This window comes from Triturus cristatus, chromosome 9 (genome assembly GCF_964204655.1).
Source record: "Triturus cristatus chromosome 9, aTriCri1.1, whole genome shotgun sequence".
Lineage (NCBI taxonomy): Eukaryota > Metazoa > Chordata > Amphibia > Caudata > Salamandridae > Triturus > Triturus cristatus.
Window position 1 is genome coordinate 49,200,163 of NC_140592.1, and position 15,512 is coordinate 49,215,674.

At 47.1% G+C, this 15,512-nt stretch overlaps 1 protein-coding gene across 3 annotated transcripts in view; it reads left to right on the plus strand.

Annotated features, from left to right (window-relative positions):
- Positions 1-15,512, plus strand: part of SLC26A6 (solute carrier family 26 member 6) — a 209,031-nt gene that overhangs the window by 30,184 nt on the left and 163,335 nt on the right. For 2 of the 3 annotated variants that reach the window (XM_085624368.1, XM_085624367.1), the window contains exons 4-5: positions 4,620-4,730; positions 6,938-7,104. In XM_085624368.1, coding sequence (XP_085480494.1) covers positions 4,620-4,730; positions 6,938-7,104 — 278 coding nt within the window. Of the gene's footprint in view, positions 1-4,619; positions 4,731-6,429; positions 6,522-6,937; positions 7,105-15,512 lie in introns of those variants that run through there. The other variant, XM_085624369.1, reaches the window with a different exon arrangement.

The following is a 15,512-nucleotide window of genomic DNA, read 5'->3' on the forward strand; positions in this document are numbered from 1 at the left end:
CGGGACCGCCTACCCACATCAAGGGCTGGGTGTTCCACTATGAGGGACATGAACTATGCTGCACGCACCCTGAGGCCTGGCTCTGCCACGGCTGTAAATAAATAGGGCCAAGACCATTTGTAGTCCTGTTTGCACAACATATTGCACTTTGGCACAGATTTATTAAATTCTCACGCAACGCAGAGCAGCAGCCAAAAATACTGCGCTGCCTGAGGAGAGAGAGCGTCATATTTACAGAAATGTGGCACTCTCCTCTTCTCTCCTTATCACCAGTGCTCAATCAGGCAAGAATGCACCACCCACACATCTTTGCACCATAGTGCAAGGGTGTCTGTGTGAGTCTACCATAAGTTTTGTACTGGAAGAATATCCTTCCAGTACAAAATACTATAGAGTAGATTTATGAAATCAGGGAAAGTGCAGGAATGCATTGAATTTAAGTCAATATGGTCCATTCCTGCCTTTTCCCCTGCACTGGTGCTCTTTTGACAGCCTAGCACCAATGCAGGCACCCTCGCACCTTGGTGCAGGGGTGCCTCCGTTGTATGCAGGCAGTGCTTAATTTGAGCCAGTGGTTTCCGATGCTCTGCTCCGGCACTTAATTGCCTGCACCAGTACTTAATTGTCAGAACCTGTACTTATGACAGCTGCAACATGGTGGCACTGTTTTAGTAATTTAAAGATGAGTAGAAAAACAGCTGTTTGTTAATTCAATATACATTCAAAACAACTAACACCTGCCACCCAAGCCATTTTTAAAACTTTGGCAGCCTTGAAAAGTCTGAATTGTCACACTTGTAGCATTGCGATGGTTGGTGGTTGAGTAAGTGCAGTGGCAATGTGTGTTGCAATCCGCGGTGTCCTCCTGACGAGGGCCCTGGCACTTATTTTTAATAACAAATCAAGTACTGCATGCAGGACTGTTTTTCGTGCAGGAAGGGGCACCTTCCTGCACGCAAAACAATCCTGATAGGCATAGAACTCTTTCTATGTGTGCTCAGAATGAAACAAGGAGAAATCGAGATATTTCTCCTCATTACGCCTCTCCGGGGAAGGCATATCTTTGTGACGCATTCCCAGGTTTACCAATTCTGGTAAATCTGGGAATGCATCAAAACTAACACCCACGGAACGCCCAAGGATCGCCTTACCAGGGCATAGCAAGACAACGCAGCGATTTGCGCTGCGTTCCTTTACTCCAGACTTATGGAAGCACTCAGAGCCACGCAAAGTGCAAGGCTTCATAAATCTCACTTAAAGGTTTGCGTCGCACATGTAACAGTTTGCGTGGTTCAAACACGACACAAACTGAGCCAGAAATACGCCCCTATGCTTACTCTAATTTAAAAACTTTTCCCACATGTGTGCTATAAAATGCAGCATACATGCAAAGTCAGAAAAGAAAGGAGAATTAAAAGCATTTCTCCGTGATTGCGCCTATTTGAAATGGGTGTATTCTTTTACACAAAAACCTGTCTACTTTTTTTTTTTAGTAAATAGGGTTTTGCATTAAAATCCTTAAGGGGTTGTCTGGGAACGCCCAGGCACCACCCATGGAATGCCCCCTTGGAGCTAAGTAATGCAATGCAGCGCTATCCACTGCTTAGCGTTACTTTCAACTGATTTTCCAGCGTAAAACAAATTTGGCGCTGGAAAGTAAATAGGGAAAGAAATTGCTGCAGCTTGCGTCACTTTTGTGACACAAAGACGGTGCAAAGTCTTAGTAAATATAACATCCTAGTGTGTTCAATGCAGTGCCTGTCCCAACTTCTCCAGTGGTGGCGAGGTCACCGCTATGTGGTATTCATGCATTCGATACCCACATCGGGAGGGCGTCACAAGACAACAGACGAGAACATTCTGGCCAGCCACTCCCCTCCAAATCTTGTAGCCCACCTGCCTCTCCTCTGAAGCATCCCAAGTGTGCACTCAGCAGGAGCACAGCTTCCCAATGAAGATGTTCACTGAAGCACCGTGGAAAGGACTTTTGCCTGACGTCAGAGCCCCTGCGCTCATCACTGCTGCCAGGAGAGAGAGTGAACAACATGAGCAAGGAGCTGGGAGAAGCACTCCAACACCCCCAAAGTATATATAAGTTTATTGCATATTCATAAAAACCTTTACAACCCAGCATATATAAAACAATAAAATGTTCAGTTCGTGCAGGTAACTAAAAGTAATCTGCAACCATCGTGACACCCCAAAGTAGTTGCTCGCCACCAGCACAGGCCTTCTAGGAGGGAACCACTCACACAAGAAAGAAGACACTGACTCCTCTCAAATGAAAGGGAGAGGGGAGTGACACAAAACGCAAGGTGAGGAGAAGAGGGGGGGTACTCTTCCCTCAATCAAGTGAAGAGGGAAAAAAAGGGAAGAAGAAAAAACCTACAAGTAAAAGGACATAGATGAAAGAAAAAGAGAAATGGAAACGAATGAAAGTATTTCGCCAAGAAAAAGCCACAGAACATGTAAGATTTGCAACAAAATAGAGTGGATAATACAGGATCCAAACTCCAATATCCACAGCTGCGGGCCCTCCATCATGGCTACACTCCCACCAGTCAGCGAACTGACAGACACCACCCCAGATGGAAAACTAGGCAAGTTCAACAATGACTTCAGAGGCGCTTGATAAGTTGAGGACACTGAAGCGAACGCTACTGCTTCGCTTTCCAGAAGTATCGCGACTATTCAAAAACCTGCCCATCCACAGAAGAGAGCACAAGGATGACGCCCCCTAGTCACCCTCAATGCGCATGTCCACCCCCAACCAAAAACCCACAATAGTAGTTTCAAACTCCAACAAACATTACAACAAGAAGGATAATGCACAAACTGGCCCACACCTGCACAGAAAGTGACCCAGAGAAGGAAGGCTGAGTGCAGGTAAGCCAAGGGTGCAGGTTTTAAGGAGAATAATCCTGCTAGAACCAGGAATTCAATTGAATGCCGTGCTCATAGTGGACAGGTCCCAAAAGCTTTCAAACAGCCATGCAGAGCAGATAAAGACAGGACTAGCAAAGGTATCAATCAGACTGGATCCTCATGGAATGCCACAAATAAAAGAGAAGAAAAGACAGTCAAAGCCATTGAAAGGACAGCACCGCCAAGACTAGGCATGAGCAACCCCAAACCAAGCACAAACCAATATGGGAACTGTGGCCTCGAGCACCAGCAGTCAGTGAAATGTCCAGTGGAAGTAAAAACACGAGCAAAGTGTGAGAAGTTGAACCACTGTGGATACAGGAAGGGGAAAAGGCAAGCGGGACGATCTTCAACATCTTTGTCACTACAAAACACCTCAATGAAGCTGGAACCCGATGCAGAATTGGCCTATATGTCAACAAGTGGCAGCTACTTTGATAGGGAGTACAGAGATATATTCCTCATCTTCTATGAAAGAGACCAGGGGAACCAGGGACTACCACTATTAGTGTGTGAGATATAAATTTAAGGGGCACAGATCACCATGCTGATCAACAGAAGCCCATCAGCCAGTGCCATGGTTTACCAGCAATTCACAGAGTTTAAGCCCTAGTCCAAGCAATCCACCATGAAGACAAAAGTCTATGCAAATGCCCGATGCATGACTATCCTTCTAGCGGTAACGTTTGTGACAAAAGTACGTGACCACAACCAAGTTATCAAAGACAAGTTTAGGTCATCAGTAAATGTTCTAAAACACCCCTCAGCTGCGACAGAAATTAAGACCATGGATCTTCTCCACACCAACACTATTCTTTGTGACTTCTTAAAAGGGCTGGGCTGCCTCAAGAACCTGACGACCAACCTCCACATCAAAAACACTATCAAACTGACAGCCATACGACATCAAAAGTCCCATTCCACCTGAGACCATTGGTCAAGAAGGAGCTAGAAAATTTGAAAATATGTATCCCATCAATAAAGTATCCAGGCCCATGACATGGTACTTCCCAGTGGTGGTAACCAGAAAAACAAAGCAACCAGAAGCAGTCCGAATCTGCATTAACACGCAACTCCCCAACCAAGCCATTATTCCTTCACATTTACAAAGTGTTTTAAAACTTTAAATTCTATTGTTTTTATGGATCTGTATTTTGCTAATTTGCTCATATTATTTAATTTTCTTAATAGTTGTGGACCCCCAAAATAGCAAAGCGAAGCCCAGGAGTTTGTGGACCACAGGTTTAAATTCCTTACTATGCACCCTTATTTCCTACAGCTTTGATGACAACTTCCGTATGGGAATTAAAATTTCAAAAATTCAAGTTTCGGGAGCCCCCCCATAACGTTTACCCTTGACCAGTCCTCAGAAAAACGCTTCTACTCGTGACTGGAAACCTGTCACCTGCCTTTTACACAGAGGTCTCTGCAGCTGGTGCATAATCCACTGAACCATCTGTAAAGATGAGTGGTCCCACAAAGCATTTAAACAGGTAATTAGGACTAACATGGTCTCCCTCCTAACAACTGAGGCAGTAGGTTTCCAAACTCACCTTACAGTTCCATACAAGCTACTTCACTGGATGCTTCATGAAGCGCCCTGTGTGAACTTCTAAAACACACTGCCCTCTGGTTGTACGACTTCCCTTAATGCCTTCCTTACCATAACCTTGTCTCCTCGCTTGTCGTTGCAGGGTTGGCGTACGCTCTCCTCGCCGGACTACCACCTGTTTTCGGATTATATACCTCTTTTTATCCAGTCTTAATTTATTTCATTTTTGGGACATCGAGACACGTTTCCGCAGGTGAGCTGAAGATTGACATGTGATTCATGGGGAGAAAGGTCTGTCCCAGAGGGCAAACCCAGAGAGTCGGGGTAACGAGATGGGGGGGAGGGGGATCAGTGGAAAGGTGACACAGACAACACTTTACTAACTGCTCATCCTTTTCAGTCATAGTGAGAGTTATTGAATAAACGTTGATATCAAATATGAAACTATCTCGGCTATAGGGTGTCGATAATTTGATATGTAAAAGAAAACAAACTATCTGAAAAACAGATTGAGAGTGGTTTTTTTAGCAGATGCAGTTTGTCCTCCTGTTTCTCTTCTCCTTTTCTCGTCTTCATCTTTTTTTTTCTTGTTGTTTTTCTTTTTTCCTATAGAGAACTTGTTCCTACCTGGACAGTAAACCTTTGAATATAAATTTGTCATTGGGCGTGGATGTTTTCTCCATCTAGCCTTGGTGCACTACGGGAGCATTGTGAGCTTGTGCTTACGTAGGAGGGTTTACATTGTGATGTCATAAAAGGCAACTGCTTTATTGGATAGTCCCAGCATAAAGGTGCTAATTCATTGGCAGAGGAGGATTGTTGTGGGCATTTCATGCCAGGGGGTGGGGTCTGCAGGGATTTCTTTCCATGCGTTGACAGATAGCACAGTGCGTTGGGCCGACCAGAAAATGCGCCGTGTGCCTAAAATGCTCCCCTTAGTGCTGGATGGCATAGTAACAGATACCACTATGGCTACGGATATCAGATGTCCATGGACCTTTGTTGACTGCTGAGAATGCAGAACGTGACCATAAGGACTGCGGTAGGGCCAGGTTAGAGCCTATTACTAGTCCAGTACACAGGATGCTACATTGCCAGTGGAAGCGTAAGGGTTAACTTTACGCACCTCATTCATTCCCATGGGACAGTACTGGGATAGATTCTAAGGGCCTCATTACGATGGCGGGCAGAAACTTTCAGTCCAACACCGTCTTGGATTCCAGAACCGACCGACCCGCGGTCTGAGGTTCCGCCCGACCGATTACGATGCGACGAGCACTGTTCGGTCGGAGTCCCATTGTTCCCCATGGGAGCCCATGTTCTGCCCGACAACACAGGCTCCTATGGGGAAATGGGGTGTGTGTGTGTAAAACCATGCACCCTGTCGCAGGCACCCAACGGTACATTCCACACCTGTCAGGGTTTTACAGGAGGGTCCCTTAGGTACCCCCTCGGCCCCCAACCCGAGGCTGCAGGATGAATGGGGCCCTGCTAGGGGCCCCCAAAGTCACTTTCCAACCGCCTTATCGTGTCGGGCAGGCCGACTCCGGAAGGGTGTTGGAATTCGCCATCGTAATTGGTCGGTTAGAAACACTGTTCGTAGAGGTGCACGAAGCAGTTCTGACTGACACGGCTACTCCGAGAGCCAGTCGGAACCGATTCAGAAGGACTGCGCTGTTTACCTTCTGACCACGAACATCGTAATCAGTTGGGCGGATTGTAAACCGACTGAGTTGGTCGGAAGGGTTTCGACGCGGTCTAGGAAATTCCAACTGTCAGGCTGAGGCATTTCCACCCGACATCATAATGAGGCCCTAAGTGTTTTGGGAACAGAATCATAAACCTCCACAATGCCAGGACTCGACTCTCAGCTGAGGGTCAATGCTCGGGGTGACCACAACAATAAAGCTGTCCGCAAAATAAAGTGAGTGTGTGCCTTGTCTTTGCCCCAGTCAGGTCTGAGAGAAGGATGTGGTGACTTCAGTTTGGACAAGGAAAAGATGAAGGCAGATCACTTTTACAGCGGACCACTGAAACACATCAGGTAGCTTTTAAATTCCATGGATTTCTGTTCCTCCTGTATCCAATATTTTGATATACATTTATTTTAGTGCAATGCCAACAGAAAAACACACGAAGCTTATAAACAGAGACAAACAGAATAAGAGGCAGGTCGATACATAAGTAGACAGACACAAAGACCTGCCAAAATATCTTTTGGAGACACAGCAGGTACCCATCTGTGGTATAGTGGCCTTGTTGGGTGGTGTTTAATCCAGGTTGAGAGTCCAGGAATGGGTCTTTGGCTGTCTCATTCTTTGCCTCTTCTCTCCTATTTGATATTAGAAAGTCCACCCTCCCTATTACTCCATGTAAGGGTTGATGGGTGCATGTTACTCCCTGTGCTGTGTGAACTTCAATTCCCTTGTGTTAGCCATTAACCAAGTTTTCTTCTTGCAGGAACCTTTGCTGTTGTCTCTGTCATGATTGGTAGCCTGACGGAGTCACTGGTGCCCAATGAGAACTTTCTGTTCACTGAAAATGGGACAGCTTTTGACACTGTGACCAGAGACAAGGCGCGGGTGGAGCTGGCAGTTGCCATCACTTTCCTGGTGGGGATAATCCAAGTAAGCGTAGAAAAACTTGGACACAGGTGGTATATCGGATGAAGGTGTATTGAAGAGGGCACGTGGATCAGTAAGGGTTAGACTTGGAGTTGGTGCTGTGGCTGAATGCCAAGTATTCGGGCTGAACTGGAGAGCGCCCTAATGATGAATTTGCCATACAAGTACTTTTATCATGAAAGGTGACATTCCTAGAAAGTAACTTTTCAAAGTTTCAAGTAAGAGTAGCACCAATAAGCATCAAGCCCCACTTGTGGTTATCTGGCCACGCTGGACTCAGTCAAAGTCACACGTTCAGGCTGATGCGATGGAGCGAGGGTCGCATACAGGGAGCCTTTACCTTCTCACACAGTCCATTTCCACTTGAGGAGCCTCACTCGGAGCTTCGCGTTTGAGGGAGATGCGGGCGATCATTGCTGAATGCAAGGAGCAGGTCGCCGTCAGAGGTTCACATTGGCGGGAGATGCGGGCAGTCTTTCGCAATCACAAAGTGCACAAAACTTATGGATTTGCACCTAGATCCAGATCTTGCAGATTGCAGAATGGAGCAGAGTACGTTGACACTAGCCATAAGTCCAGGGTCTAGGGAAGCACCTCTTGTGTGTCAGGACTCACTCTAGTAGAGGCCAGCAGCAGGGCTCAGGCAGGTCCAGTTGGTGCTGATCGGCAGTAGCAGGGAAGGCCTCTGAAAGCTTGTCGGTCCCTGAAACAGGAGGTCAGCCAACTGACCCTTGCAGCCACTTATTGGGATCCTGGTTTCAAAGCAATCTTCCTTAAGTCCAGAAGTGTTCTGACGAGAGGTTCTGAAGGTGCTACTTTAATACCCAGTGCCAGCCTGTGTGGAGATCCCTTTCTTTATCTACCCCTAAACTGGTTCAGGTAAATTCTCTCCCTTCACCTGGGTCTGGTTCCAAACTGTCCAGGCTAACAAAGGGCAGCCAGTTCCAGGTGTCAGATGCAGTTGGCAGAGACAGGAGAGGCAACTTCAGAAGTCAAGAAGGGAGTGATCAAAGCTCTCGGGTTAGTCTTTGAAGCTCAGGATGGGCTGAGAACAACACCCATAGGGCAGCCTGTCAAGAAGAGCAATGCTCTTCTCATTTGTAAAGCTTTTTGTCCCCTGTCTGGAAGGAATACGCATCACTTCACAGGAGAGCCATTATCAGTCATGTGACCCTGAACACTGGCGGAAAGGCACTTTTGGTTTAGGTAGAAAAATCCTAACTTTCTAAAAGTGGCATTTCCAGAATAGTAACTTAAAATTACAATTCAAATTAGTGGAAGAAGCATTTCTCTACCTGTTCCCAAACTGAAGATGTAGCTTATTAACTGAAATAAGGTAACCCATTGTTAATCTATGGGAGAGTTAGCCTTCCAACAGTGAAAAACGACCTTGGGATTTTTTTGCTGTAAGGACATAAAGCACTAAGTGAACACATCCTACTTTTGAAATACCATGCACCCTGCTCTAGTTGTTAAGGCATACCCTAGGGATGGCTTATTAGTATTACAATGGAAGGTTTACGACTGGTGTATTTAGATCGATCAAAATGGCAGTTTAAAATTGCATTACAGGCTGCAGTGGCAGGTCTGACACATGTAGAGTGCTATTTTAGTGGGAGACAATAAGTGCTGCATCCAACTGGCAGCATTTAATTTACAGGTCTTGGGTAACCCTGGGCGTAGTTCGCGAAGTAGCACTTCGCGAAGCTACGCAAAGTGCAGTTCGCACTACGCGAGCTACGCGTAGCACTTCGCAAACTGCGTAGTACCTTGTTCGCACTGTGCCAGATGTCGTTTTCAATGATTGCACAGTGCGGACAAGCAACCGGCACTGTGCAATCATTGAAAATGGCATCTTGCACAGTGCGAGCTGTAGTTTTCTGCTGCTGGAGTAGATTTTTACTCGAGCGGCAGCTTTCTCAACGCGAACTGGTAGTTTCTCATTGCGAGCGGTCGCGAGCATACGCGACCACTCGCAATGAGAAACCTGACCTCCTCGCGTCGGGAATCTCGCCGGGAGGTTTATTTTACATGCTCGCGATCGCCAACTTGATGTTGCTGATTGCGAACAAGGAAAAAGTCTTGCCGGGATGTCATTTTGCTTGCTCGCGGTCGCCAACTTGACGTTGAGGACCGCGAGCAAGCAAAAAATGACCGCAGCACTACGCAACACTACACTACGCGTGTTCGCACTGTGCTACGTGCAATTCGCGTAGTGCGAAGTAGTGCGAACTTCGCAAACTACGCGAGCGTAGCGTAGTGCTTTGCCCAGGCTTAGTCTTGGGGACATGTTGTATCATATATGTTGCACCTGGCCCTCTCTGCAGGGTCACCTTCAAACGTTTTCCCTCCCTTTTTTTGCTGAATTCATTTTTGATGGTCTTAGGACACTGTGCACTTTAACTTTGCTAACTAATGCTAAAGTGCTTGTGCTCTCTCCTTTATACTTGGTAAGATTGGCTTACACCTGATTGACATATTTAATTTACTTATAAGTTCCTTCTAGAGGGTTATTCTATATACCCAGAGCATGCAAATTAAATGCTATGAGTGGGCCTGCAGCACATATCATGCCACCCGCTTAAGTATCCCCTTAAAACATGTCTCAGGTCTGCCATTGCCGCCTGAATGAAGTTTTAAACTGCCAATTTGACTTGGCAATATATATCCCTTGCCAAGTCTTAAACTCTCCTTTTATTGCATATAAGTCACCCCTAAGGTAGGCTCTGGGTAGTCCATAGGTCAGGGTATGTTGTAATTAAAAGGTGGACATGTACTCTTAAGTTTTACATATCCTGATAGTGAAAAACTCCTAGATTTGTTTTCCACTACTGTGAGGCCTACCTGTCCCATAGCATAATATTAGGTTGCCTTATTACATTTAATAAGTGCTAACGTTTGATTGGGGCCAGGTCAGCATTTCATATTTAGCATCAAAGAAATTGTAATGGAAAAGCAACCTTAGTGATAAAGATGGATTTTAAAATGCAATTTGAAAATGCCACTTATAGAAAGTGGCCATTTTCCTGCCTGTAGCCTTTTGGTGCCTGCACTCTGTCTTAGGTCACACAACAGGGTATAACTGACAGACTTTGTGAATGCCTCCCAGACAGTTACACAATAGAAGGATTCGGTGTGCCTGAATGGGCCATCTGCTGGCAGGATTGGGTGGCGGAGCTGGACACAGCCTTACTTGCAAATGAACAGGCTGTTTTCACCTCAAGAAAGGTTTCCCAACTTCAAAGGAGGCACCAGGTATAAAAGTAGGGCTCTCAGTCCAACTCTTCAGTTCACTTTCTGAACCTGCGGAAGGACTCTATGGGGACTGCCTGCTTCTGTGGCCTGCTGTGTACTCCACAAGACTGCTTTGATGCACAGGGAAGGACTGCTTTGCTGCTTGGAGTCTGTCTTGCATCCTCAGAGACCAGCCCTGCTCTTTCAACCCTGCATCTTCACCTGCATGCTGTACTACAAGAGTAACTCAAAGGGCTAGTTTACTGGCCTCCTTTTCAGAGCCATAGGGGCATAAAAGGCTCCCACCATCTTGTAACCCATACCTGGACCCAGCCTGAGTGAGTCCTGAACCCCCAAGTGGTATCCCACCAGTCCTGGATCCTTGGTTGTGGTGCTAAATGTGCCCAGATAGCCAAAACCTAAAACATGGGAATTAGACATTTTCTGGCTAAAACCTGCCCTGAGAACCAAGGGAAGACAGAGACCAAACTGCTTGTTGAGCCATCCACGGTGCATCACTGGTCAGCCTGACTTTGCGGCTGTTCCCTCATCTGTTCGGCAGCAGTCCTTCACCAAAGGCGTATCCGAACACCTACAACTGTCTTCGGCTACAGCCTCCTGCCTTGTCCCGCTGGAGCTTTTGAAGTTCCGTAAAAATGACTAAATTCAAAGGTAGGAATCTTCACCGTGACTTTGTCTAGCGGCTTCACCACGATGACGCTCCCTCCTTGGATACCGCCTGCAGTTGTAACCTGTTGATCTTTACCTTGTCAAAACATTTGTCTTGAAAATTCTTCTAAGTCCAAAAGTAAGCGCCGACTGGGCCCAATCCACTTCTTGTATCCGACCCCTGCTTCATCGCGGTTGGCCATATTTTACGACTTTGACCCGGTCTACCGCAACTAGATGTCAGCAGTAGGTGCTTTGAACTTTTAGGCACTAGTTTTTACAAAAAACTTTAAAAATTCATAACTCCAATTTTACTGATTGGATTTTTTACATCTTGGTGTCATGTTATTAAAATGTACTCTGTTTTTTTTAATTGGTGTGGGATTTTCCTTGTGTTGTGTTTTGACTTTATAACTGTTTGTGTGCTGCATGAATACTTTACACATTGACTCTAATTTATGCCTGACTGCTTTTTGGGCTAAGCTACCCAGGCTTACAATTTAATTAAGTGACTTTTTGTGGTTCACCATGCAAGGACTTGGGGCTGTTGCTTGACTAGGGCTCACACCATAGTCAACCAACAACCCAATTTCTCACAATAAACTAGGGACGTACAGGCAAATTAAAGGTGCTAATTAGGTGTATACCAGTTTTACAATGTTTGAGGGAGAGGGCACAAGTACTTCAGAACAGGATAGTTGGGGTAAAGTGCACATAGTCCTTATGCCAACATAAAAGGTTTTTTTTTAAATTAAATTCTTTATTTATTATTTTCCACAGAGAAACAACATGTTCATTTAATAGACAGAATGGTGTTCACAGACTTACAGAAACATATATGAAGTAGGTCGTGCCTGTAGTGGTGGGTGCCTTTCACAATTTTCCAATGGTATTTATGGGTACGTCCAGGGGGGTCTCATCATCAGTCCCAACTGGTCTCACACATCAAATGCAATACATATCACAGTGTAGTCCAAAGCCGCGCAGAGGTTCCAGATGTGCAATAATGTTGCCAGGAGGTGTTCAACTCAACTCATGTTGCTTGGATCGAACTACTAACGCACTCACAGCCCTCCCACCTCATCAAGATGGTAGGTCGTTATCATTTCCTGCTGCTACAGGGCTGCCCGGGGGAGAGTCCGCTCTTCGGGTCAGCAAGTATTGCGTAAGAGGACCCCAGATATCTTTTGGTCTCGAGCTGCGGGGTAGCGTCTCTGCATAACTTACAAGCTGGTCCTGACAGTACACCATGTCCCCCAGCCATTCCTTAAATTTAGGGGCCCGCCCTCTACCCCATCTGCATGCCACTCTGCGCTTCGCTAATAATAGTGATAGTGTGACGCAGCAGCGGTATGTTTTGGGAATCTGCTTCGTGTATCTTAGGAGCGCAACCAGGGGGTCGCATTCCATCGTTAGGGTCGTCATTTCAGAAAGTGCTTCAAATATCTGACTCCAATATTCCATCACCCTCGGGCACTCCCAGGCCAGGTGCAGGATCCCAGCTCCCGGGCCACCACATCTGTCGCAGTGGTCTGTGTCTCGCAGCCCAAAGCAGCACATCTTAGCCGGGGTACAATACATGCGCTGCAAAAATTTATAATGGATTATACGTAACCTGGCGCTAGCTGATATTTCCGCAGTTTGTAAACAGCAGTAGTGCTACTGTTCATTCGTGATTTCACTGGCCAGGTCTGCCGTCCAGTGCGCCCGTGCAGCACTGTGAGGATGCTCGCGCTCTACCCTGATCGCTCGATACAGGTTGGACACCAGGTGTCTAGGGCTCACATTCTGTAATATCTGGTGCAGCGGCTTCAGGTTCGCGGAAAACTCGGGAGAATGGCCCGAAAGCCCTGTCGCAAGCGCACGTATAGGAACGTTTCCAATGGGGTGGGGCGTACATCGCCAAAAAATTGATCAGGCGTACAAAAAATTCCGTTGCAAAATAAATCCCCCCATGTTTGTCTGCGCACTCTAATGCATAATCGTCGGACGCCCTCCTCCTGCAGCAGTGAAAGTCGTGGGTGGTACGTCAAGGGTAAGGCCGAGGAGTAAAGAGTAGATACCCCCAGGACCTTCATGATATATTGCCATGCGTCCACTGTGCCCATGATTGTGGTTGGCTCAGTGTCTCGAGAACGGGAAGGTGCTTGTATCATTCCATCTAGTGGAATCGGGTCCGCTAGCCAGTGTTCCGCCGCAACTTGCAGCATGCATGCTGGTGGATGTATCCAAAAGTAGGCATAGTGGGCTTGTGTGCAAGCGTGGTATAGTTCAAAGTCCGGAATATCAAATCCCCCCTGTGCTGCAGGTCTTATAAGCACCGCCCACTGTACCCGCGGCTGCCTACCTCCCCAGAATAAGCGCATAAGCTCGGACCGAAGCGTTTTAAAGAAAAACCGCCCCGGGTGATAAGGAAGGTTCAGGAAGAGATATGAGAACTGTGGCAATATCACCATCTTAACCAATGAAGCTCTGCCTGCCATTGACAGAGGTAGAGATATCCATCGTGTGACATTAGCAGTAAGACGACTTATGGCAGTACCATAGTTAAGGCGAATCATTTCGTCTCTGTCCCCGGAAATCTGGACCCCTAAATACCGCAAATCTGTGTCACACCATGCAAGCGGGTAATCCAGAGAGAATTTAACCACCGCCGCTGTCAGGGGAAAGAGTTGCGATTTTTCCCAGTTAATGTGAACTCCAGAAAGCTTCCCAAAGACTATAAATTCACGCAGCAAGGGGTTCAAGTTATTTTGGGGATCTCGGACATACAGTGTCATATCATCTGCATATAACGAGATCAGTATTTGCCGCAAGGGACACCGGAGCGCTCTATCTCTATGATGCTGACGCAGCCTGCACGCCAGGGGTTCGATCGCAAGGGCGAACAAGAGGGGGGACAGCGGGCAGCCCTGTCTAGTCCCCCTTGTGATGGGGAAAGCGGGCGAGATCCGGCCATTGACAAGCACCCTAGCAGTAGGTCATTGATACAGCAGCTGTACCCAAGACACAAACCCTGGGGGAAAGCCCATATGGAGCAGAATTCCAAAAAGGTAGTCCCATTCGACTTGAGTCAAACGCTTTAGTGGCGTATAAGAATATCGCAGCCAAAGGGAGATCTGGCAACACATTCTGCAGAATCGTAAATAGCGTACGGAGATTATGTGAGGTTGCACTCCCAGGAATTAAGCCTGCCTGGTCCGGCAGCACCAATTTCTCTATCAGGAGGAGAACTCGGTTCGCTATGAGCTTTGCCAAAATTTTGGTGTCAGTATTAAGGAGTAACAGCGGCCTATAGGAGGCGCAGTACTGAGGCTCCTTGCCGGGCTTCAGAATAAACGTAATCTTTGCCTCTCTCATAGACGGAGGGAGCGAGCCACATTCGAAGGATTCCTCGTATAGTTCCTTTAGTATAGGGGCCAGGATATCTATGTAGGTTTTATCAAATTCAGCAGGGAAGCCATCTAGGCCCGGCGTCCTACCTGACTTCTGCTGCATTATTGCTTCGCGCACCTCGTCCAGTATTTCCCCATAAACTTGGATTCACGATTCGCCGTGTCTATATACTCCGATAGTTTTCCCCGAAATTCTAGTGGTGCCTGCCCCCGTCTCCCCCAGTCATCCGCGCCTCTAGTGCCTTCAATTCCCTTTCCAGCCTCTGAAGCCTTCCCCGGATATCTCGGAGCACTCCAAAACTTTTAGATACACACACTCCCCTGATCGTAACCTTGAAGGCCTCCCATATGACTTCCACCGAACTCACTGACCCCCTATTCCTCTGAAAGAACCCCTGAATCTCCTCCCCCAGCTCAGCATGAAACGCCGCGTCCAGCAGGGCCATGGGCTGTAGTCGCCATGTGCATCTTGGCATTCCACCCCCTGGCAATTCAAGCAGGAGTTGCACAGGTGAGTGATCAGAATATGTACGGGGCAAATGGGTCACCCCACTGACGGTCCCAATCCTCTCGATGTTAAGCAGTAATCTATCCGGGCCCAGGATGCCACGCTCGGCGTAAAGTGCATGCCTTCTTTGGACGTTGGGTGAATGTGATGCCAGGTATCAATTAGCCCTCCCTCTTCCAGGATATCCTGCATCGTTGCCTGCGATCGAGTGTAATGATGTGGCGCTGCCGCAGACCTATCAGTGCTAGGGTTGAAGGCCACGTTAAAGTCCCCTCCCCAAATTATATGCGCGGTGCCCAGTGCCAGTATTTTGCCCCACAGAATTGTGAAGAAGTCAGGCGCATCTACATTCAGACCATAGCAGCTTAGTAACGTAACGGTGTCAGCTCCCATCCGTCCCCATACAATTGCATACCTTCCCTGCGGGTCTGTGATCTCACCCTGTGGTATAAATGGCGCATGCCTTTTGACAATGATGGCTACGCCTCGCGCATAGGAAGAGTATGAGGAGAACAGCCTGTAAGCTGCCCATTTCTCTGCAAATGAGATATGCCGCTGTGGATTAAAATGCGTTTCCTGTAAGAACGCTATGCTGATTTTATGAT